The sequence below is a fragment of the Petaurus breviceps genome, unplaced genomic scaffold, assembly GCF_028583685.1.
Source record: "Petaurus breviceps papuanus isolate PSGF00001 unplaced genomic scaffold, PetGlider_PUasm1.0 90842, whole genome shotgun sequence".
Taxonomy (NCBI): domain Eukaryota; kingdom Metazoa; phylum Chordata; class Mammalia; order Diprotodontia; family Petauridae; genus Petaurus; species Petaurus breviceps.
In genome coordinates this window covers 20,037,806-20,064,403 of record NW_027187358.1, presented here as the reverse complement: position 1 = coordinate 20,064,403, position 26,598 = coordinate 20,037,806, and the positions used below count along the sequence as shown (strand labels likewise).

At 38.9% G+C, this 26,598-nt stretch overlaps 1 protein-coding gene across 1 annotated transcript in view; it reads right to left on the bottom strand.

The window, feature by feature from the left end:
* Positions 1-24,385, bottom strand: part of CIMIP6 (ciliary microtubule inner protein 6) — a 55,421-nt gene extending 31,036 nt beyond the window's left edge. The window contains 2 exon segments of the mRNA XM_069071711.1: positions 15,121-15,349; positions 24,037-24,385. Of these exon segments, the coding sequence (XP_068927812.1) occupies positions 15,121-15,349; positions 24,037-24,116 (309 nt within the window). The 5' untranslated portion in view covers positions 24,117-24,385.
* Positions 24,386-26,598: the final 2,213 nt, after the last annotated feature.

Here is a 26,598-nt window from a genome sequence, read left to right as displayed (position 1 = left end):
AGAGTTTCATCTGATCAAATCACAGAACACTTCTCAAAGTGAGCCCCAAAACAAAGCTACACATCAGGGCTTATATAGCCTTCTTCTGGCTCAGAGAATGTAACAACCTTCTGGACCCACTGGCCAATCAAAAAGTATCTACTGAAAAACAAGCCTCCCACCCCAGGCTCCAGGTGCACTTTACCGTAGGTGCAGGGAAGATCTTTAAAATTTACATTCCCATTACAGAAGGTTTGCCTGAATTGATGCAGAATGAAGCAGAACCAGGAGAACAATCTATATAATAACAATATTATAAAGAAAATAAATTCTGAAAGACTTAAGAACTCTGATCAATACATGGAACAGACTCATGATGAAATATGCTAACTACTTCCTGAGAGTGGGGGAAATGAACTCAGGATGTAGATTGAGACATCTTTTGTTTGGATACTACCAATTTGGAATTTGTTTGACTATACGTGTTTTAAAAATAGGGGCTTTGATGTTTTCTCAAGATTGGGGGGGGGGAGGGTGATATGAGGGAGAGGAGACAAATTTTCATTGATTAAAAATCTAATTTAAAAAACTTTAAAAAATAAAATAATTAGAGTCAGTAATTCTAAGGTAGTTACATTTTAGTCTGTCTTTGTGATATTTTTCTCATAGCTGAATTATTTTTAGGCTAATTTTTCTATATTCATTTTCATTGTCTGCAATTTTGATTTCTGCTATAATCCATCTATGGTTGGTTGCTACAATTGATTTTTTTCAGGTTTTCTTTGTTTCCTCCAAATCTTTTTCTGAATTTCAATTTTAGTTTCCTTTCCTCTTGTGATCTTTTAAATGTCCAAAACCTTTTTTTCTTACTGATACTAATTATTACTTATATTTTTTAAAAGATGTCAATTGTCCATTTGGTAACTCATAGGAGGAGCCTGTGCTATTTTTTTCTATCTATGATACTTTAGATTCTTTTGCTACTTTAATTATTCTGTGGAATTAAAAAAAAAATTGTAACAGTATTCTTTACTTTGATCATTTCCCTTTTTTGGTAAATTATTATCATCTAAAACCCATTAAATCCCAAACAGAACTCACTGTCTTTCCTCCCAAACCATCTTCTCTCCCCAACTTCACTCATTACTTTCAAGGGTACTATTATAGTCCCAGATACCCAGGTTTAAAATCTTAAGTTTCATCCTCACCTGTCAACTCTCACCCCGCATATCAGTAGCCAAATATTGTCATTTCTACCTTCACAACATCTCTCATACATGTCTCCTCTTTACTCACATGGTCATCACCCTAGTACAGGCCCTCACTACCTCTTGCCTGGACTACTGCAATACCTTCTGGTTTATCTTCCTGACTCAAGTCTCTCCCCATCATTATCCATCTTCTACCTAGTTGCAAAAGTGATCTATTTTCCTAAAGTGCAGGTCTGACCACATCACTCCCCCACTTAGTAAACTCCAGCAGCTCCCTATAACCTCCAAGATCAAATACAGAAACTTCTGCTTAGAATTCAAAGCCTTTTGTAAGCTGCTCCCTTCCGAACTTTTCAGTATTTTTATACTTCACTCTCTTCTCTTCACCCTATGGTCCAACTATACCGCTGGCTGTTCCTCCTCCCTGATTCTCACCTCCATGCCTTTGTACTGACCACCTCTCAAGCCCAGCCTGCTCTGCATGCTCATCTCTATCTCGCAGAATTCCTGGCTCCCTTTAAGACTCAATTGTTACTGCCTACGGGAGGGGTTTCCTGATTCCCTCAAACTAAGGTAGAGGCCTCCCCTCTAAGTTCCCTTCCATACGCTCCGTATTGTATCTTGTATGTGCCTATTCACACGTTTTCTTTCCCACTGGAATGTAAGCTCCCAGTGGACAGAGACTACATTCACTTTTATTTTTATCTCACGACCTTAATAGCTGGTAGGAAAGTGGAGGGAAGGAATAGACATTTTTCTTCTACAGAGTGTTCCTTTATTTTTATTTTTGTAATGGTAGTGTGGGCAGCTAGGTGATCTAGTGAATAGAGTGCCAACTTTGGGAGTCAGGAAGACTCATCTTCCTGAATTCAAATCTGGCCTCAGGCATTTACTAGCTGTATGACTTTGGCAAGTCACTACCCTGTTTGCCTCAGATTCCTCATCTGTAAAATGAGTTGGAGAAGGAAATGGCAAACCACTTCAAGTTTCTCTGCCGAGAAAACCCCTAATGTGGTCACAAAGAGTTGGACACGACCATAAAAGCCTGGTTCCTTGCATCCTTTCACTCACTCATTTTTACTGAAGAAGCCAGCATGTTGCCTTTCTAAAAGTAGGTTCCATTGCCTTCTTTATATCTGTTTATTTTTCTCAAACTACCTTCAATAGCAAGCTGGATCGGCCTAAAGATTCTAACATCTATAGTTTGAAACTCAGTGCTTTCTGATAATTTGATCTCTAATGAAAAATCTATTCAACACATTACTTTGATGTCTGAAGTTATCCATTTAGCTTTCCTATATACAGCTAAAAAAAACTTCAGAACAATGCCAACCAAAATATTTAAACTTGGATTTAGGAAGGTATTATAGTTCCATTTGGAATAAAGCCAGCTCTATTTCAATGGTATAGACCTTCACTTAACAATACTAATTTAAAACAATACCAAAGAAAAAGATAATTTTCTAATAGTTGTCTCAAGAGAACCTGAAACTTACATAAAATAACTTGAAAGTTACCTTTTTAAATGCATGACAATTGATATTTTAAGTGCACTTCATGCTTGAGTTTTTATATGAAAAAAATAGTTCCATATTCATATATAATTCTGCTTTTTGACAAAACTTTGCTTTTATCAGTGAAAGCAAAAAGTTTGCCATTTAATCTCTAAGTCAAATAAATTGTAAGTAATTGGGGCCGCTAGGTAGCACAGTGAATAGAGCACCGGCCCTGGAGTCAGGAGCACCTGAGTTCAAATTTGGCTTGAGCCACTTAACACTTGCTAAGTGTTTACCCTTGGGCAAGTCACTTAACCCCAGTTGGCCTGCCTTCTCCAAAAAACAAAAACATAAATCACAAGTAACCCTAACTTGTACTTCTCTTTTCTCTTTGGGAATTTGAAAGAGAGAAGGGGAGAAAGGCACAAGATTCCTAGCTATGCCGTGATTAAGTGGGCCACAGAAATTTGTGCTTGGCCCTATGTCATTTAACACTTTTACGAATGACTTTTGCATAAAGGTGGCACAGCATCCTAAATATTCAAAAGAGAATGCATCAGGTGTGCCCAGTGTACTGGCATTCCCTGGAGCAAGCACTACTATGCCCCAATGGCTGCCATACTTATCAAACCTGCAGATGATACAAAACTGATAAAGATGGTTAATATACTGTATAATAGTCATAACTCAAAGATACTGATGAGCAAGAACATTAGGCAGAATCAAATACCTTCCAACTCTAAATCAATGATGCTATGAAATAAAACAAAATTTAAGAGGGATAAATATAAATTCTTATAGAGGTTAAAAAAAAATGAACGTGATTACCAGGTGGCATGGCTAGTAGGCAATGGTTTCTCTGAAATACAGCAGGAGATTTTAATGAACTACGAGCTCTTAATGAATCAATAAAGGCAGCTAGGTGGCTCAGCGGATAGAGTAGCACAATTGGAATCAGGAAGATGAGTTCCATTCTAGCCTGAGAAACTTACTAGCTGTGTGATGCTGGACAAGTCATTCACTTCTCTCTGTAGTTGTCTCTGCATCAGTTAAAATGTGGATAATAATAGCAACTACCTTGATTGTTTTAAGAATAAAATGAGATATTTGTAAAGTGTTTTACAAACCTTCAAGCACTATATAAATACTAGCTATTATTAGCTATAATAATGCATTATGACGGCCAAGAAAGCTTATGAAGTCTTAGGATTCATTGAAGAGAAGTGTAGTGTTCAAGACTAGGGAATATATAGTGTTCAGGACTAGGGAGATAACAATGCCCCATTCTCTGCCCTGGTCAGACCACATTTGCAGTGCTATTTTCAGTTCTGGTCACCACATTTTAGGAAGGAAAGCTGTAGTTGTTCAGAAAAGGGAAAACATCCTGGTAGAGATCATGCCATAGAAAGCTTGGTTAAAGGAGCTGGGGAGGTCTAGCCTGGATAAAAGACTTGGGGGGTGACTAAGCCTGATAGCTTCTTTAAGTATTTGAGGGACTGTTTTGTATCAACATGGGAAGAGCAATTCAACTTATTCTGCTTATTTCCTGAGGGCAAAACTAGAAACAATGGGTGGAAATTATAACGGCAAATTTAGGCCTAATGTAAGAAAAAACTTCCAAAAGTGAAATGAGTTGCCTCCAGCAGGAAAGAGTTTTTCTTTACAAAATTTTCTGGGATATGATATGATATTATTTAGGTAAACATTGGACTAGGCCTCTGAAGTCCCTGTCAGCTCTGAGAGTCTGTGACTAATTAAATTATTTTTTTCTATTTTCTATCATTGTGGATAACAACCATGAGATAACAGACATTTACGTAAAACTTTAAAGTTACAACATAGTCCATCTACATGCATGATAATATTTAAACCTCCTAATGGCTGTGTGACACAGATATTGGAGTCAGTATTATTTCTGTTTTATTGATGAAGGAACTGAAAGCTCAGAGAAAGTGAAATGGTTATCCATTTCAGTGATTCATATTCTAACACATACATACCTGGATTTCCTGTGATATTCTTAGCCATATCCTTCCATAAGTTCTCTAGAAGAGGTCCACTCAACTAAGGGCTTCCTTGAATCCTACTTCCTATTGCCTGGATAACAATGGAATACATGGAGAGTCCATTGCTCCTCACTCTGGATATCTTTTTTTTCTGGTCATGTTACTTTGATGCCATCTTTCATACTGTATCTCCAGTGGAATTCTTTATTTGTAATTTATAGTAGAGCCTACACATATACCTCTCCATTGTCCTTTCAGTGATCCTTAAGTTTAATTCTTCAGAGACTATAACTTTACATGACGCTAAGGATTCCATCAGTGGAAGACTACTGGAGTTAAAAAAGATGGCCTTTTTTTTTTTTTAAGAAGTTTAGGGTCATTAAAAATCACCATTCAATATCCCAAAGGCAACCCAATCTTCTTTTTATCCTGTTAAATTCTGTGCGTTGCTCACTGTCCACTGGCAATGTCTAAGACAAATAAATACACACTTACTGATGAATGAGCTCGATAAATTGTTCAACCCAACTGCATGTTAGAGTCTAGATAATAAGCATTTATCATTAACCTTTTTTTTTTTTAATCTGTGGCTAGTTAGGCAAGACTTTTGAAAGATCTTGGATTTCACTGAGTTTTTTTTCCTTTCCCTTTATTTTTTTAAATTAATTTTTAGTTCTCAGTATTGATTTCCACAAGATTTTGAGTTACAAATTTTCTCGTCTTTCCCCTACCCCCACCCCAAGATAGCGAGTCTATTGAATACTCCTTCCCCCAATCTGCTCTCTCTTATATCCTCCCCCACACCCCCTCTAACTTTCTAGTAGAACAATGTGGATTTCTATACCCCAGTGCCTGTATATCTTATTTCCCAGTTACATGTAAAAAAACAATTAAAAAAAATTTTTTTTAACATTTCTTTTTAAAACTTTGATTTCCAGATTCTTTCCCTTCTTCTCTCCTCACCCACTCCCACTGGGAAGAAAAGCAATTCAATATAGGTTATATATGTGTAGTTACACATAATATTTCCATAGTAGTTATATTGTGAAAGACTGTATTTCCCTCCATCTTATCCAGCCCCCCACTTATTCTGTTTTCTACTTTGACCCTGTCCCTTTTCTTTTTTTTTTAAAGCAACTGGAGTTAAGTAACTTGCTCAAGGTTACATAGCCAGTTATTTCTGGGTGTGGTGCTAAGTATCTGAGCCCGGATTCAATCCCAGGTCATCCCAACTCTGGGGCCAGTGCACCACCTGGCCGCCCCTAAGCAATTGGGGTTAAATAACTTGCTCAAGGTTACACGGCCAGGTGTTTCTGGGTGGGTGCTAAGTGTCTGAGCCTGGATTTGATCCCAGGTCATCCCGATTCTGGGGCCAGTGCTCTTACTCACTGTGCTACCTGGCCGCCCCATGACCCTGTCCCTTTTCAAAAGTATGTGCTTCTAACTACCCTCTCCCCTAATCTGCCCTCCCTTCTATCATCCCCCTTTTTATCCCTTTCCCCTCTACTTCCTTTAGGGTAAGATACCCAATTGAGTATTTATGTTATTCCCTCCTTAAGCCAAATTCAATGAAAGTAAGGTTTCATTCCCTTTCACCTTCCTGCTCTTCCCCTCCACTGTAAGTTTTCACTTGCCTCTTTTATATGACATAATTTACCCCATTCTATCTCTCATTATATTCCTCTCTAACCTCCTAATTTTATTTTTTTAGATATCATCCCTTCCTATTCAACTGATCCTGTGCCCTCTATGTATACATGTACACACATATATGCACACTCACATATGTATTTATATATACATACACCCTCCTATATATACATATTTATGTATACACATATATACATATATATTCCCATCAACTATCCTCATACTGAGAAAAGTCTTATGAGTTACAATTATCATTTTTCCACATAGGAATGTAAATAGTTCAACTTTAAAAAGTTCCTTATGATTTCTTTTCCCTATTTACTTTCTCATGCTTCTCTTGCTTCTTGTATTTGAAAGTCAAATTTTCTGTTCAGCTCTGGTTTTTTCATGAAGAATACCGGAAAGTCCTCTATTTCACTGAATGACCATATTTTCCCCTGAAGCATTATATTCAGATTTGCTGGGTAGGTGATTCTTGGTTTTAATCCTAGCTCCTTTGACCTCTGGAATATCATATTCCAAGCCCTCTGAACCCTTAGTGTAGACGCTGCTAGATCTTGTGTTATCCTGATTGTATTTCCACAATACTCAAATTGTTTCTTCCTGGAAGCTTTTAATATTTTCTCCTTGACCTGGGAACTCTGGAATTTGGCTATAATATTCTTAGGGGTTTTCTTTTGGGGATCTTTTTCAAGAGGTGATCAATGAATTCTTTCAATTTCTATTTTGCCCTCTGGTTCTAGAATATCAGGGCAATTTTCCTTGAGAATTTCTTGAAGCATGATTTCTAGGCTCTTTTTTTGATCATGGCTTTTAGGTAGTCCAATGATTTTTAAATTACCTCTCCTGGATCTATTTTCCAGGTCAGTGGTTTTTCCAATGAAACATTTCACATTGGGTTCTATTTTTCTTTAGATTTTGAGCTACAAATTTTCTCTTCCCATCTTTCCCCTACCCCTACCACAAAATAGCAAGCCTACTGAATACCCCTTCCCCCAATCTGTTCTCTCTTATATCCTTCCTCTTCACCCCCACCCCAACTTTCTAGTAGGACAAGATGGCTTTCTATACCCTAGTACCTGTATATCTTATTTCCCAGTTGCACGTAAAAAAAATTTTTTTTAACATTTGTTTTTAAAACTTTGAGTTCCAGATTTTTTTCCCTTCTTCCATCCTTACCCACCCCCACTGGGAAGATAAGAAATTCAATATAGATTGTACATAATTTCCATAGTAGTTATATTGTGAAAGACTAACTATATTTCCCTCCATCCTATCCCACACCCCACTTAATCTATTTTCTCCTTTGACTCTTTTTCTTTTCAAAAATGTTTGCTTCTAACTACCCTCTCCCCTAATCTGCTCTCCCTTCTATCTACCCTCCCCCCCCATCTTATCCCCTACACCCTATTTTCCTGTAGGGTAGGATACCCTATTGAGTGTGTATGTTATTCCCTCCTTAGGCCAAATTAAATGAGAATCAGGTTGTTCCATTCCCTTTCACCTTCCTGCTCTTCCCCTCCATTGTAACAGTTTTCTTTTGCCTCTTTTACATGAGATAATTTGCCATAATCTATCACTCCCTTTCTTCTTCTCCCAATAAATTCCTCTCACCTGTTAATTTTATTTTTTAGATATCATTACTTCATATTCAACTCATCCTGTGCCCTCTGTCTATGTATACATGAACATACAAATGCCCACACTCACATATATATATTTGTATATACATACATCCTCCTATACATATATTCCCTTCAGCTATCTTCATACTGAGAAAAGTCTTATGAGTTACAATTATCATTTTACCACGTAGGAATGTAAATAGTTCAACTTTAGTAAGTTCCTTATTATTTCTTTTTCCTGTTTACCTTCTCATGCTTCCCTTGCTTCTTGTATTTGAAAGTAAAATTTTCTGTTCAGCTCTCTTTTTTTCATCAAGAATGCTTGAAAGTCTTCTATTTCATTGCATGACCATATTTTCCCCTGAAACATAATACTCAGTTTTGCTGGGTAGGTGGTTCTTGGTTTTAATTCTTGCTCCTTTGACCTCCAGAATATCATATTCCAAGCCCTTTGAACCCTTAATGTAGAAGCTGATAGTTCTTGTGTTATCCTGATTGTGTTTCCACAATACTCAAATTGTTTCTTCCTGACTGCTTGTAATAGTTTCTCCTTGACCTGGGAACTCTGGAATTTGGCTATAATATTCCTAGGGATTTTCTTTTCGTGATCATTTTCAAGAAGCAATCAGTGAATTCTTTCAATTTCTATCTTGCCCTCTGGTTCTAGAATATCAGGGCAATTTTGCTTGATAATTTATTGAAAGGTGGTGTCTAGGCACTTTTTTTGATCATGACTTTCAAGTAGTCCAATAATTTTAAAATTATCTTTCCTGGATCTATTTTTCAGGTAAGTGGTTTTACCAATGAGGTATTTCGCACTGCCTTCTATTTTTTCATTTATTTGGATCTGTTTTATAAGTATCTTGTTTTCTCATAAAGTCATTAGCTTCCAATTGCTCCAATCTAATTTTGAAGGAGTTATTCTCTTCAGTAACTTTTTGAAATTCCTTTTCCATCTGGCAAATTCAGCTTTTTAAAGCATTCTTCTTATCATTGGCTTTTTGGGCCTCTTTTGCCATCTGAGTCTATTTTTTAAGGTGTTATTTTCTTCAGTGTATTTTTGGGTCTCCTTTAGCAGGCTGTTGCCTTGCTTTTCATGATATTTTTGCATCATTCCCATTCCTCTTCCCAATTTTTCCTCTATTTCTCTTACTTGATTTTCAAATTCTTCTTGAACTCCTTCATGACCTGTAACCAATTATTTTTCTAGGAAGCTTTTGATGCAGGGGTTCTGACTTCGATGTTTTCCTCCTGTTCCATGCCTTGATCTTTTTTGTTCCCCCAAAAGGATTCTATTGTTTGTTTGTGTTTCTGTTGCTTGCTCATATTGGCAGCCAATTATTTGACTTTTGAGCTCTTTGCCACAACAGAACTCTGCTTCCAGAATGAAGAGAGCTATGTTCCAAATCTCTGGGTTTTTTGCGGCTGCCAGAGCTATTAGATGGGTGCCTTCTTTATAGCCCCCACACACTCTGGCTCACTGGTCTCACAACCCAGGACCACCACCCAAGACTGCAATAGGATCCAAACAGATCAAAGCAAGAGATTTTAGCCTCTGAATGGTCGCTTGGTCCCCCTATAATCTGCAGGCCAGGAGCTCTGGAAGCAGCTAAATGGCAGCAGCTGCAGCCACTGTGCCTCCTCTGCTTCTTGCTCAGGGGGTAGCAGCCAGACTACACTCTTCTATTCTTCCCTGGACCAACCAAGTTCCACACTGACCTTTTACTTTGTCTTTGGCATTTATGGATTGAGAAGTCTGGAAATTGCTACAGCTGCTAGTGATTTACTCTTGTGAAGTCTGTTCTAGCCACCAATGGTCAGGGCCACCCTGGGGCTAAAACCACAGCTCAGGCAGGACTGCCCTCAGCTTCCAATGCCCTGCAATGGACCCTTTCTGCTGGCCTGCCAGGCTGCCTTCAATGGGAGATTTGGTTCTCTCTCTCACTTTGTGGGTTCTGTAGCTCTAAAGTTTCATTTTTTACAAGCATTTGAAGAGGTGGAATCTGGAGCTGCACAAAAGTCCTGTTTCTATTCTGCCCACCTTCTATTTTTTCAGAAGTTTGGATCTGTTTTATAGTATCTTGATTTCTCATAAAGTCATTAGCTCCCATTTGCTCTAACCTAATTTTGAAGGAATTATTCTCTTCAGTGAGTTTTTGAAATTCCTTTTCCATCTGGAAATTTTGGCTTTTTAAGGCATTCTTCTCCTCCTTGGCTTTTTGGGTTTCTTTTGCCATTTGAGTTAGTCTATTTTTAAGGTGTTATTTTCTTCTGTATTTTGTGGGGGATCTCCTTTAGCAGGCTGTTGACTCAGTTTTCATGATTTTCTTGCATCATTCTCATTTCTCTTCCCAGTTTTTCCTCCATTTCTCTTATTTGATTTTTCAAAATCCTTCTTGAGCTCCTCCACGGCCTATAACCAGTTCATATTTTTCTTGGAAGCTTTTGATACAGGAGTTTTGTCTTTATTGACTACTTCTGGTTCCCCATTTTGACCCTTTTTTCCCCCAAAAGAGGATTCCATGATCTGATTGCACTTCCTCTGCTTGCTCATCTTGCCAGGCAATTACTTGACTTTTGAGCTCTTTGCCACAGTAGAACTCTGCTTCCAGTGTGGAGAGACCTGTGTCCCAAATTGCTGGGGTTTTTGCAAATGTTATCAGAGCTATGAGGAGGGTGTCCTCTCTACACACACCCCAAGCTCTGGCACACTGGCCACACACCCCAGCACCACGACCCAAGACTGCGATCCAGATCCAAGCAGGTCAAAGTAAGTTTGGTCGCTTGATCCCTCTACAATCTGCAGGCCAGAAGCCCCAGAAGCAGCCACGTGGCAGCAGCTGCAGCCATCACGCCTCTGCCACCTCTCGCCTTGGGGGCAGGGGCCGGACCATGCTCTTCCATCACCTCATTCCAACAGAGTTCCCCACGGACCTTTTACCTTCTCTTTAGCATTTATGGGTTGAGAAGTCTGAAAACTGCCACAGTTGCTGGTGATTAAGTCTTCTGAAGTCTGCTCTGGCCTGTCTGTGCCACTGATTGGACTGCCTTGTTGGACCTGGGTGGCTCGTGTGGACTGCCTTTGCCTCCCAGCCCAGTGGGATAGATAGACCCTTCTTGTCACTGCCAGGCTGCCTTCAGCAGGAGATTTGTTTCTCTGTGTGTGTGTGTGTGTGTGTGTGTGTGTGTGTGTGTGTGTGTGTGTTTTAAGCAATTGGGGTTAAGTAAGTTGCTCAAGTTTACATGGCCAGTTATTTCTGGTTGTGGTGCTAAGTATCTGAGCCTGGATTCAATCCCAGGTCATCCCCACTCTGGGGCCGGTACTCTTACTCACTGAGCCACCTGGCCTCCCCTTTTGTTTCTCTCTGTTACTTTGTGGGTTCTGTAGCTCTAAAATTTGTTTTAGATTTTACATATTTTACAGATATTGGAAGTGGATGAAGTGGGAGCTCAGATAAGTTCCTGTTTTTTACTCTGCCATCTTCCACTGAGGAGATAGTACAAGGTTCCAGGACTTGATGTGATCAGTACAATATTATCCACATCTGAAGGAACTTACAATACTCACAGAACCCCTTTTCAATTTGAACTCTATGCTGAATCTCCATTTTTCACATGTGAACACCTCTAGTGAGAATGTCTACCTATTTTATGTCTTGCTTGAAATTAATGAGGGCCATCAAACAATTGTTATCACTATTATTGTATCTTTCAAGCAATCTAATATAAATTTGACATATTCCTGGGAGACAACTTGGTAGAGAAAAGCCTTTAAGGTTACTTTGTCAATGGCAAATCAAAGATTTTTTTCATCAGCAAATAGTAAGCTCTGTGAGATCTTACATAGTCTACATTTTTCAATCAACTGAGAGATGGTAAAAGTGTGTTCTACTGTGGAATATTACTTTTACAAGCTTACCTTTTACCATCATTAAGGATGTATTTGATATATGGCAATTATTTTCATAAAAATTTTATATGAATGGGAAAAACAGGATCAATGGATACTGATAGTAACCTTTTTTTTTGAGGGATAATAATTGGATCAATTTTTGAATTTGAATTTGAAAAAAAAATTTCAGTACCTTTGCTATACTCCCCTCTTTCAGACACCTCGAAAATCCATCTCTTGATACCCTCAAGATTGTGCCAATTCTAGAAACAACTTCCTCTATATATGCTTGGTCTGGTTCAACTGCTTTTTTCCTATTTATTTTCTTCACTGCCATTTCAACTAATTCAAGAAATGCAGGAACTATGATATTAGAGCCCAAATGTGGGCTCAAAAATATCCATATTCCCTGATGGTAAAAAGAGCTACTTATTAAAAAAATTACAGACCTTTTCATTTTTCATCTATTTTCATCCTTAAATGTTTTAGTTGGGTCTTTTCACTTTTTTTCCATTCCAATACTTTAATTTTATTTAGTGACAGTGTTTAAAACCTTATTTGTAAAGGATTTAGTGTACTCTTGTCCTATAGTAGATGCTTAATAAATCCTTTCTTCTTTCCCTTTTTTCCTTTCCTTCCCTCCTTCCATTCCTTCCTACCATCCATATCTGTAAGAATTTACAAATGTGTTTACATTCTAAACTGCTGTTGTGCTGACTGCCATATATATCCACTTGGCCAGAAGATCAAGTATTTGCTGACTAATGTGGTTTTTAACCCTATTTTGGTATCTTCTTTATGGCATCTGATATTCTCATTTCTCTGATTGAAATGATTATAATAGATGTTAACATCAATCTTAAAAGACTTCCAATGTAGTTTAAACTGCCTATCAAAAAACCATGGAAAAGGAGATTGGCTGGTCATGTAGTGAGAAAGTAGGATAACAGAGGGTAGATGGATAGCTTCAATAGCTCAATTTGTATCCAGATAATGTTTTTTAAAAAAATAATAATGACATTTACATATCACTTTAAAGTCTGGAAAGCACTTTACATATGTCTCATTTGAGCCTCACAGCTTCCTTGTGAGGGAGTTTTTATACTGATTATTGGCACCATTTTATTGGTGAATAAACTAAGCTCAGAAAGATTAAATGACTTGCTTACAGTCACATAACAAGTGAGAGACAGGACTTGAACTCAGGTCTTCCTGATTATAAGACCAGTACTAGATATGTTATATCAAACTGCTCCCATATTTATATACAGAACCTGAATCTCTCCTTTGAACTACAGTCTTTTTATTATTTCAAACTTTTTTTCCTTTTTATTATTAACCAGAGTAACATCAACAAACACAAACATTTCCATATCCAAAGAAGAGAAAAAGAGAACAGCAATAGGAAACTATGAATTTCTATACAGCTTGGGTGTTTTCTTTCTTTTTTTTTTTTTTAGTATATTTCAAATTTAACATGGTAGTTCCAACACTGCCCTGCTTATCTTCATCCCTTTCTAAATGTTCTTTTCCTTTTGTTTTTAAGAATGATGTTCTTTTCTTTCTTTTTTTTAAGTATCACTATCATACATTACCCTCTCCAAAAATCCTCCCTCCCTTGTAACAAAGAAGAATAGTAATGAAAAACAAAAATCCATACATTAGACATATCTAAGAAGGTATGTCTCATTGGGCACTCTAGTTCACCTCCTCTTTGCAAAAAAGTGGGAAACATGATTCAGTCAGTCTAATGTAGTCAAGACTACTTATTCTATTGAGCATAATTTTTAAGTCTTTCACAGTTGTTTTCTTTAAGCTCTTGTAATTCGCTGTATAAACTGTCTTTCTAATTCTGTGTATACTTTATTCATACGTCTTATCAGGTTTCTCTGAAACAGTACCGTTCATCATCTTTTATGGAATAATAATATTCTATTACATTCATATGCTATAATTTGTTCACCTATTTCCCAACTAATAGGCATATGCTCTATTTATAGTTATTTGATACAACAAAAAGTGCTGCTGTAAATACTTTCATACTTATATGTCCTTTCCCTCTTTTTAAAAAAAATATTTATTTGGGGGCATGAACCACAGGGATGATTTCTCAGTAAGTATAATGGATTTTCAAGTTATCTGAAGGAGGGGAGTATAACAAAGACACTGAAACTCGCTCAATGAACAACAATGTCAGGAAGCAGTAAGAGAGAAGGAACAGAATTATTGCTAGCAACAGAACTATAAATGGAAATTATCCTAGTTTGAATCTTCAAACTCACTGGCTTGAGGCCTTCCTGGAGTAGAAAATAAGCAAAGCTTGAGGAATGTTGCTAAATCCAAAACTGGGGTCCTATGGAGCCTCCAGTGGAAGCCATTGAGTCTCACTAGCAATGTGTCAGAGAACTACTAGGTTGGGCATGCCAAAAGACTGGTTGTGATTGGACTAAATCTGGGAGAAGGTGTGGTGTGCAAACCCTGCACAGTGGTAGTTTGAATATACTTTCATTGTACCTCTTGTAGTTTCTTGGTCATTGGCAAAACCATCTTCGTGTGGTTGACTCCATTATAGTTCAATGAAATATAGTAAACCAGTATTGGGAAGGACATAGCTTTACTGGTTTGGTAGTGCCTTGAACCAAGAGTCTAACTGTATAAATAGCTGGTGGCACAACAGATAGAGTGCTAGGCCTGGTGTCAGGAAGACCTGACACTTCCTAGCAGTGTAATCCTAGGCAAGTCACCTAACCTTGGTCTGTTTTAGTTTCTTCAGGGCAGTTTAGCACATTGTAGGCATTTAATAAATGCTTATTTCCTTCCTATAAATTCACATTGACCACACCCCCTTGGCTAATGAGCTGAGAAGCTTTACTCACAAAAAAAGGTAGAGCTGAGATACAGAGGTAGTGGTAGCTTTATAAGAAGCATGGAGGACCTGGTATTCTCCCCAGGTGTCTTCAAGGCTGAGTGGAGCACTAGCATACCCCAAGATGCTCCACCACCAGGGTGTGTGTGTACCCGGTATTCTCAATGAAAAAGTCAGGAAACTAGGCAGAATTGTCCCTGATGGTCTAAATTAATAAATGTTTGTTGAATCAAACAGAACAACTCTACTAGGCATGATGTGAACACAAATTATTCCCTTCAAGTCCAACATGGAATTACCTTGAATTATTTCTGAACCTAGGTCCATATCTATACATAATGTGTATATAACATTACTCCTCTTTTTAAGGCAGTGATAATTAACATCAGACCTACCTGATTGTTTTGATTGTTTTTCATATTCGGGTGTTCTATATAGCACACTGGCTCATTATAGAATCTTGCATTAGTTCTTATGAATTTGGCATACATTACATATGGTCTCCTGGGACATGTACTTTCTGAATGCTGCTCTGCTTTTTCAGCTTCTTTTTCATATTTGTTTTTTTCTTTTCTCTCTAATATATTTGGCAAATGAACATCTGATGTTTTACAATTATCTTTTCTGGAAAAAAAATCCATTTATTCCAATTAGTATTTCAACAGTCATTGATAATCTGGTAATCACATAAAACACTGCAAATTCCCTATGGGTTTCACCTAGCACCTTAAAAGTAGCACAGGCAGTAGTGACAATGGGAAAAAATGTTGAATCTGGAGTGATCTAAGCCTAAATCCTACACTTCTCTACCACTGTGACCCCTGGGGCAAGTGACTGCTTTAAGCTTCTATAAAAATGGAGATGAGAAGACCCAAAAAGCTTATCTCACAGCACTTCTGGGGGAAAATGAAGTAATGTATGTAAAGTATTTCACAGACCTTAAAGTAGTATTTAAATGTTAGCTATTATGATGAAAATAGTTATAAGTTGACTAGATTGTTAAAATACACTTATTTTTTAAAAATATTACTTAGAAAAACAAAACTAAGAGACCTGGGCTGATAATGACTTCTCATTATAAGTTTTAAGACCTTATGCAGAATCTTACATATAGCAAAGAATGATGATAAAATCATACAGACTGAAGAATTTATTACCTAGTCATTCAAAGTCTGATTACATGGTTGGAACTGCTATTTTGAACCCATCAGCTCCAATGCTTACTAGCAATAAGACCATCAATCAGTCAGTTCATGTTTCTGGGCCTTAATATTCTTATAGGTAAAACGGGAACAATAATAATTATGCTATATCCCTTGTTAAAAAAAATCTGTAAGGAAAATGCTTTGAAAATATTAAAAGTACTTATATAAATGTGAGTGATATATATAATGCTGTATAAATGTGAATTAATATTATCTTTACATATACCTTTCTAGTTAGTTAAATTTTCAAGGTTAACTTAAAGAATAAGGAAGAAAAACCAACCAGGATTCTTTGATCTTTTCTAGAATAGGAAATACTGATGCTATCATCATACCCAAACAAAATTCTTCATTATCTTTTAGTTTTTTTTTTTAAATTCACTCAATTAAGTTCTATATGTGACTTACACAATGACCAAATTGTAACCAACATGTCAGTGAAAAGAAAGAACATGCTAAAATTAGGTTTAGAAATAAAATACAAAATAATGTTTAGGATAGAAAGTGCTTTGCAAACCTTAAAGACATTATATAAATGTTAGTTACAATTACTGTTCTTTCTTCTTCCCTATTTTTAGGTAGTTATAAACAAGAGAGTATAAAAAAGTCAAATGATGATGATAATGATGTTATTGTTGTAGTAGTAGTAGTAATGGTAGTAGCAGTGTAGTAGTACTCCCTCTGAGCTCATTCTCCCATCTGACACTGGTACTGGCAGTTCCCTACAGGGCAACTTATATTTATTTTCTAGGGTTTGCCCTGTGGGTGGTTATGCCTAACACTGTAGCCCCCAGTAGTAGGCTTCCAATTTACAATCAGTGATCTATAAGTTCTTAGGAAAAAAAGACATTTACTTAAATGGCATAGCAAAAACAGTGCTTACAAAGCATTTCTCCCCCAAACCTGGCATACGCTCTCCCACAAGTACAGGCACAGTCTGCGAAGGGGAAGATTGGGCATAAACTTACAGTACAATGGTAGTAAGTGATATATGTAGGAAACATACATGAGTAAGGAAATTCATAACTCTGGAACTTTAGAGCCTTGATCCTTCCTTTCTCTGGAGAGTCTTCCCAAAGGTCACACTACAAGGTATGGAGTCAGTGATAATTTGTTGTGCCCCTGCTAGGCTAAACACATTTCTCACCAAGAAAACCCCCAAAGGGATCATGAAAAGTCTGCCACAACTGAAAAACAACTAAATAAAAACAGAATACTTCCTTTATAATTGAAAGCGCTTTCTTTACATTGCAATGTTTTTATTCTTGCCCCCTTCAACCCTTCACCTCAAATGGGACATACCCATAACACAGTAATAGCCAAATCTTGAGAAGAGTTTTTAATATACGTACATATTTACATACATACATATATTTGAAAATTAACACCTTTAACATTCTAAGTTAGAAATGGAAGCAGGAAGAAAGTAGGTCGAATCAAAAGAATCAGAATAAGGATAAAGTAAGAATTAATTATGGACTGAACACTTAATTATTTTAGACCAAAATAGTGCAAAGTCTTGAAGAAAGGGATTAGATAATTTTAAGTGTAACTAGTTTACAGAAATGACTGATGAGTCTTATTTCACATACAGGAAATGCAAGCTCCTAGATAGAATATGTTTCTAGTTTCATTTTCATTCATGTTTCATTTCACCTTCATTCATTCAGGTCTATCCTTGTATCCTCATCCACTAGAACAATTCCCAGAACATAATAGGTGCTTAACAAATGCTTGTTGATTATTTCTCATTTACAATAATAAACATTTAATGCTCATGAATAGTTTTACTTCTTTGGTAATTTTGTAAATTATTTGCAAAAATATTTGTAAATTATTCAAAGGCAAATAATAAATGGAAAATTTTGTCTTTAATTATCATCAGTGGAATAGTGGTTGGTATGCTTCATTTCATGTTAGGAAGACCTAGGTTCAAATTTTGTCTAATACTAGCTCTGTGACCAAGCGCAAGTCTTTATTTAAACTCTCTGGGCCTCAGCTTTCCCATTATATAACAAAGGAATTGGTTTAGATGGCCTCTAAGGTCCTTCTAGTTCTAAATCTATGATCTTATTTAATTTTCTGGATATTTTTGCCCTCCCCATTTACTAGGTCTCTCCACTCCAGGAGAGTCCTTTAATACTTATTAAATGGTGGCACCTTTAATTTCTATAATATTAATACTTTTCTTCCTTTGCTGACATTAATTTCCCAAATTTATTAGCCTCTCCAGGAAGTAACCCAATCTGGAGCAAATAAATTTTCAGTTTTTCAGTTTCCCTTCTCATACTGTAACTCAGTTTATCAGAGAAGTAAAAATAAAAAAATCCAAACCCTTAAATAATTCCTTTGGCCCCAAATAAAGTGAGTCAATAAAATAATTAAGTTTAGAGAGGAATAGAGCAGCCCTGACTAAGTAGATGCTCAGTGTTAAAACCTGTCTTGTACATCAGTCTGAAAATACCATAACCCTTCCAACTTTAAAATCAAATTTCCTCTCATCAAATCCATCACAGAATATGAGAGTTTAGAAGAGACCTGAGCAGCCCTCTGGTCCAACCCATACACAAAAGGAATCCTCGGTATTACCTAGGGAACAACTGATCATTGAGACTGACCAGAGACCTCCAAAGGAAGGGGGACCCATCCCCTCTCAGGGCAGCCCCTTCTACTTCTGGACAGAAAGTTCTAATGGGGAGGAAGCTGTTCCTCACATGAAGCCTCAACTGGACCCTTTGCAAATCCCACCCATTGCTTCCTGGTTCTCCTGTCTGGGTCCAAAGAGAACAAACAAGTCTAAACCCTCTTTCACATGTCAACCCTTCAAACATTTAAAGGCAGCTATCCTGATGCTCAGAATGAGTCTTCTCTTTTCTAAGATAAAGATCCCCAGTTCCTTTAACTGGGCCTCATATGACATTGATTCAAAGTCCTTTAGTATCCTGACTACCCTTCTCTGGACACTCTTCAATTTAGTATCTATATCCTTAAACTGTAATGCTCAGAACTAAACACAGTCTCTGGATAATGGTCTGATGAGGGGAGAGTATATAGTCGGGCTACTACCTCCCTCTTCCTGAAAGCTATGCAACTCAAGATCAAATGAGCTTTTAAAATCTGAAATATCATACCGCTGTCTCATATTGAACTTGAAACCCACTAAAGACCTCCCCCCACCCCTGCCCAGATCTTTTTCAGAAAAACTAGTGTCTTTCTTATACTGGATTTTTTGCATGCAAATATAAGATTTGACATTAATTCTAATTGAATTACATCTTATTAGATTCAGTCCAGTTCTCTAACCTAATCCTTTTGGATCCTGACTGCATCCTCAACTGCTTTGTTAGTTCTCCTAATTTTGCTTTGTGTCATCTGTAAATCTGATGAATACGCCATCTACACCTTTATCCAAGTCACTGAGATGGGACCAAGCATAGATCCCCAGGGAACTTCACCCGAGACCTTCTGCCAAGCTGACAAAGAACTGTTAACAACTACTCATTGCATTAGACTATCTAAGCAGTCTTGAACCCATCTGACTGTATTAGCATCCAGTCCATATCTCTCCAACATCTCCACAAAAACAGTATGATATACTTTATCAAAAGCTTCAGTGAAATCTGGGTAAACTCTATCTCTACAGCATTCTCCTTATCAACTAATTTAGTAATATAGCCTACCAAAAATAGGAAATGAGATTAGCACTGCACAATTTGTTCTTTGTAAACTCAGGATGTCTCTATAATCAATGCTTAGCTTTCCACATGTTCAAGTGATTGCTTTAATAATAACCCCACATATCTCAAGGCCCCTTTTACCATTATTAATAGACAGGTTTCTGTTACATGTTATTTTGTCTACTCTGGCAGAAGCAAAACTACCAAGTAGGCAATTTTGCTTAACCTAAGTGAAGCCAAGATGAAGAAAGGCAGAAAGAATCAGGGCTCTCTTACCCACAGTCATGAACCTCTATCAACTCTGTTTCTTGCCAAATTCTGATCTCTACATACGGAAAAGAGTCGGAAAATGAACTATTACTTTTATAACATACTGAAGTAAGGCAGTTTCTTTGAAGACTCATTAGTGTCTGGGGGGGGGAGGTTAAAAATAATTATGTAAAAAGCTTTTAGATCCATTTTCTAGGTCTGGTCTTTAGTTTTTGGAGTTGTCAAAAAAGATTTATTTAAATTGGTATTTTAATAAAGAAATTGCACATTAAAAAAACCACCAATACCAGTATACTATACAATTATAGTTGTGATTTAGGAGAATAATCCAATCTCCTCATTTTACAGAAGAGGAAACTGAGGCCCAGCAGGTGAGTTGATTTAGTCAAAGTAACTGGTCTAAGAAAGAAATCTTTCCATCCTTCTATGTAAGGCTGGAGCACTGATTACCTGTATTACTTTTAGGAAATCATTTTTACTCCTCTCTACCTTTTCTATAAAATAAGGAAAATAACATTTGTGCTATATACTTTCTAGGACTGTTGAGAAAAGCATTTTTATAAATCTTATTAGACCCACAGGATGTTGAGCTGGAAAGGCATCCAATCCCTCCCCTCCTTTAATTTTGCTAAAGCCCAGGCTCACAAGGTCACAGAAGGAATAAGCAGCAAAGTGTGGGATATGAACCCCAGAGTTTCCAACAGTGCTATGCCTACCTGAGGCCTCTGTCTGTTCGTCTGGGCCTATTGCTGGGAAAACCAGTCTAATGCAGTACCTGAAGCGAGGAACAGTTTAATCACTTCTCTCCTTCAATGGACTTCTCTTTGCAGTCTGCCTAAAGTTCATTCTTCAACAGCCATCATATTCCCACTCTGTAATACTTTTCCCATCCCAGTATTTCTAATTCCCTAGCTGTCATATCCAGAAACCCTAAATCCCCTGCTGCCTGCTCCCTATTCCCATTTTGCCTCAACCCTGTTCTCTCAACATCCTACTCCAGATCTACCTGCACCTTCTCAGTATGTTCTCTAGAATGCTTTCCCTTCAACTAACAAACTGGCTTTCATCTTAAACCATCTCCTTTCTCACTCCTTCCATATTCTGGCACTCCCTGGGACTGTCTGGCCGGCTCCCTCCTGATGACTGCACCCCTCCCATGAGCCTCACCCATCTTTTCCAGTACCAACTGCACTTTTTTGTGGGGAGACAATGAGGGTTAAATGACTTGCCCAGGGTCACACAGTAAGTGCCTGAGGCCATAAGTATCACCCAGTCAAGATTTTGGTACTTATTACCAATTACCAGAATACTCTCTTCTTCCTCAACTAGCTCTTTCCCTCCTCCCAAATTCCTGTTCTTATACTAGGGGACTTCAAAATAAATACTGATATTGCTTCATAGTGCCTCAATTTGCTTACTTACTATGACCTGCTCCTCTACTCCATAATTTCAAATGGACCCTCACTGAAGCCAGGTAATCCTTTTATACCTCTCAACTAGGTGGCACAGACTAGCATCAGGAAGACTGAATTCAAATCTGGCCTCAGATACTAGCTCATTGTGTGAAGCTGGTCAAGTCATTCAATTTTTCTGCCTCAGGTTTCCCAACTGTAAAATAGGAATAGCAACATTGATCTTCTGCAGCTGTTGTGAAGGTAAAATATTTGTAAAACACTTTGCAAACCTTAAAGTGCTATATAAATGCCAATCATAATGAGTATTACCATTTGTCCACTATTCCATTTACCTTTCCCAAATGTTTTCATCCCTTCTCACACCTCCAATGGCACCCCTTCCCCCATGAAAACCTGGCTTCATATTTCATTGAAAAAACTGAGGTCATTTTGCCAAGAGCTCTTTCTTCTCCCCTCCTCCTCACCTCACATCACTCTGATAACTTCCTTCACTATCTCCAGCTTCATGCCTATCTCACATGAAGAGGTGGGCCTTCGCTTTGCTAATGCAAACCCCTCTATTTGCACAAGGGATCCCCTTCTTTTCTGTTTTCAGTTTGCCCCCCTCGACTATCCCATAGCATTCCCATTCTTTTAACAATATTCAATCTCTCCCTTTCTCCCAGCTGCTTTCCTACTGCCTACAAACGTCTTCCCCATCCTCAAAAAACTCTCCCTTGATCAATGTGTCCTTGCTAGGTATCATTTTAAATCTTGCTTCTCTTTCAGGGTTAAACTCCTTGAGAAATCAGCATATAATTGATCTCTCTCCTTCCTTTCCTCTCAGTCTCTTCTAAACGCTATAGTTTGACTTCTGATTCTCCCCATTCAGCTGAAAACTGCTCTCTCAGAAGGTACTAATAATCTTTTAACTGCCAGATCTAATGGCCTTTCCTCAATCATCCTTCTTGGCTTCTCTGCAGCTTTTCACTGCCAATTATCTCTCTTCTTAATATTGTTTTTGTGACACCACTCTCTCTTGGTTTCTCCTACCTGACTCCTTTCTTAGTCTCTTTTGCTAGATTTTCATATTTCATCAAAATATTTTCAGTATTTTCATACTTTCATCCACTCAGCATGAATGATCTCCAAGGTTCTGTCCTGTCTCTCTCTATATATATTATTTTTCTTAGTGATCTCATCAGTGCCCATGGATTCAACCATCTCTCTGTAGATTGTTCTTAAATCTATCCAGCCCTATCCTTTCTGCTGAACTCTGGTCTCACATCTTCAACTGCCAATTTGGATATCTTGTACCGAATGTACCATAGGTATCTTAAAGTCAACATATCAAAAAATGAAGTTGTTACTGAAATTCTTCCAAAACCCTACTCTCTTTTTAACTTCCCTTTTTCTCTTGAAGGCACCATCATTCTCCCAGTCACCTAGACTTGCAACCTAGGTACCATGCTTGACTCTTCAGCCATACTCACCCCTCATGTGCTACTTGTTGCCAGTTCCCAAAGTTGCCCGAAAGTACCTTCAGAACATCTCATATACATCCTCTTCTCTCTCACAGCCACCTTGTTACAGGCCCTCATCACTGTAAAGTCTGAACTACTGCAATGGCCTTCTGGTTCATGCTTTTCGCTTCAAGTCCCTCCCAACTCCAATCCATCCTCCACTCTGTTACCAAAGTAATTTTCCTAAAGCAAAGGTATCATCATGTCACTTCACTATTCAGTAAACTCCTGTGGCTCCCTATTACTTCAAAGATCAAATATAAAATCCAGTTCGGCTTTTGTAGCCCTTTATAACTTGGCCCCTTCGTACCTTGTAGTTTTCTTAAACCTTACTGTATTCCATGCATTCTACCCTTGAGAGACATCTACCTCCTTGCTAATCGTTGCACGGGACATTCCATTTCTGGAATCAGGCATTTTTCACTAGCTGTGCCTGATGCCTAGAATGGTCTCCCTTCTCATCTCTGCCTCCTGGCTCTTTTCAAGTCTCAGCTCAAATCTCACCTTCTACAAGAAGCCTTTCCTAAATCCCTCTCAAATCAGTGCCTTCCCTCTGAGATTACTTCCAATTTACATTGTGTGTGCAGAGTATGTATATTGTTGTTTGCCCCTTGTCTCTCTCATCAGAAAATAGGCTTGACGGCAGGTTTCTTTTGTAGTTTTTGCCTGTCTTTGTAGCCCCAGCGTTTAGCACGGTGCCTGACAGGTGCTTAATAAATGCTGTTGACTCCTCCTCCCGTGCAAGACTCTTGTTCTTTCCTCGCAGCTGGGACTAGAATCCCCGTCTCCAGGGTCTTTCCACTAGTCTAGGTGTCGTTTTCTCAGATAAGGGTCTGGAAAATTTACCATAATCTTATTATGTACTTAATCTTAAAAATCTCTAAATGTACCACTTCAGCAGTATTTGCATTTTCCGGGGGCAATTAAGCGTCAGTGACTAACCCCTGTAGGTTCCAGGAAGACTTTCGGAAGGAGGAGCAACCTCAAATCACACCTGGAAGTCTGCTGCTCATAAGTGCAGTTCATAAGACTTGGTCGGTCCTCACAGATGTCCCCAAGCTAACTTCCTCCGTAAGCAGGGGTTGGTCTATTTAAACCGCGAATCTTACTCAATACCTCTTTTTAAGTGACCTAAACAAGCACTTAAATAGATGGAACCCGGAACCTCTCCTAGAAAGCTTACAGCATGGAAGAGAAGAAGGGGAGGGGGAAAGCTATAAAGGTCAAGGTTGTGGGTCTCACCCATCTCCTTCCTTGGAGGAGGCCAAATTATTCTCTGTCTTCTTATTCATTGGGCTCTCGAAAACCTGACACCGGGTCATGCAGTGAGCGCCCAGTCTCTGGGGCTTTTGTTTTTAAAGACTCCCCGTTAAAGGCAAGCCCGGAGGGCTGCTACTGTGACTCCCGGCCGTCGCTAGGAGACCAAGGCTCTAGCCGCGTCAGCCCAGGTGCAGACCCGCAAGGGGAGGGGACACCCTGAGCTCGGTCCCCAGAACGCAGGCGCCCTATGGGTTCCATGGCGAGGGGCGCGCGCGCGCGCACACTAGGCCGCCAAGGAGTTGGCAGCGGGGAGGGGAGACGGGCTGGGGGCGGGGCGCGCCGGGCACTGGGCGCAGGCTCTTCACTCGGGCTCGCGTCCTCGGCCCAACCATTGGCTAGGCAGACTCCCCTTGGACTTGCCCTTGCTCGAGGCTGGGGCGTGTTCCGTCGGGCTCTTAGGCGACGGCGGGGGAGTGGCCAGAGCTCCTCTGTCCCTGGGCTGGGGCTGCGGGGACAGCTTGGCCTCAGCTGACGCCCATCTCGCCAGGCCGAGTGTTTGTGGTCTCGTGACCGCTCCCACACCCGCCCTCGTCCTCCGCTGGCCCCACCCCTGCCTAATCCCAGGACTCGCTTTCTCTGTGAACTCGGAGTTAAATGCCGCGGGGTTGGGTGGGGAGGAGGTGTTTTAGATGTCTGGTGGTTCCGAGGCTCACTGAATAGTGTTTCAGGTGCACCAGTGCCAGTGGCTAATGGGTCCTGAGTCTCTGGGCACTCGCAGAAAAGGTGGGGGTCGTGGAGCACGAAATAGGGGTTATGTGTTTTAGGGGGAAACGGTGGGCACGGGTCTTGCTTACCTTATTACGGCGTCGCCCCACCCCCCTTGCCACTACCAAAGCTAGATCTCCCCATTGCCTCCCTTCCACCTGTTGTGGTACCACCTCTGTAGCTACTGGGTCATGAAATAAATTCGGTTTTTGAGATTCCCTAGATTTAGGGTGAGAAGATGTGGATTCTTCAGAATGCAATTTACTTAGCCGTATGACCCCAAGGACAAATCCCTTTAAACCTAATTTTCCTTACTTGTAAAAGGAAGGGGTGGAACCTGGTTTGAATCCTGTCCTTTACTTCAAAGTCACAACCTGCTCAGGCCTAAATATTGTCTGCAAAATGAGTGATTTTGATGTGAAATTGATGATCTCGAGGAGCTTTTCAGCACTAAGCCTATGATTCTGTGAGCTCATGTTATTGTCACAACAAACCTATGAATGAGGCAGGTATCATTAATAATTACTCATATTAGGGTGAGGAAAGTAAGGTAAAAAAGATGAAGTGCTTTGCCCCAGGCTACACAGCTGGAAACTAAGAAACTCTTGGTTTTCTGACTCAGTGTAGCACTCTTACCACTGTGCCAGTATTTTCTCAAAAGGTTTTCTGCACAACTCTGGTGCTTCATGTGAAATGAATATCGGCTATAAGAAAAAAAATGAATATTCTTTTGGTTCCTAAAATATTAAATAAGAAATTATGTATCAAATAGGTATGTGGCATTTTTCATTATGAAAATGAGCTTAATTTCCTCAATTTCTCCAACCCCTCCCCCACTTTATCCCATGATCATGGGTTTTGTCAGTATATTTTAAAACCTAAAGTGTTATGTGATAAAATGAGTTTGGGAAATGCTGATACGATTTGTGGCAGTGTCAGGAGATATTTGTAGCCTAATAAACAAGGAGCCCTGGCAGATTCTGTCAGGCCAGCTGCTTTTGTTCAGTTTTGTCCGTTTCTTCATGACCTGATTGGAGTTTTCTTAGCAAAGATACTGGAGTACTTTGCCATTTCCTTCTCCAGCTCATTTTACACATGAGGAAACTGAGGCAAATAGACTTAAGTGACTCCCAGGGTCACCCAGCTAGGAAGTGTTTGAGGCCATATTTGAGCTCAGGAAGATGAATCTGACTCCAGGCTAGGCACTGTATCCCCATTACTACCTAGCTGCCCTCAGTTGCTAATTAACTGAATTCCTAATTTTGGTTCTGAAGTCTTGTTCTTTTGGGGGAAGTAGTAGTTGTAGTGGGAAAAGGATGCTGGTTTTTGAGGCAGAAGATAGTTCAATTGCTTAACTACTTGTATGTATAGGTGACGGCATGACAGGTATCTTCAGGAATTTGATGGTTTTTCTTGTCAAAGAGGGTTTGTACTTGTATCAGCAATGCCATATTCACAATGCCTATGGATATTACAAATATGCTGATATAATTATCCATTACAAAATACGTCATGCTTGCCATATGGGGAAATAAACTAGAAAATTTATTAAGATACCAAAAGACTGAGTCCCAAAACCAGAAAGTGAAAGCCATCAGAGTAGTTATGATATTGGCACAGGTAGATAAAGTAGAAAGCACCCACATTTTCAAGCCTTTAAAATAGAACAGGCTACCTCAGGCAAAGGTCCTCCTCTCCCCACGCACAACAACCACCCAGCGTCTGTGATAGTAATGGCAATTAAAGATTCCCCTGTATTGGCTTGGTTTTCAAATTGAT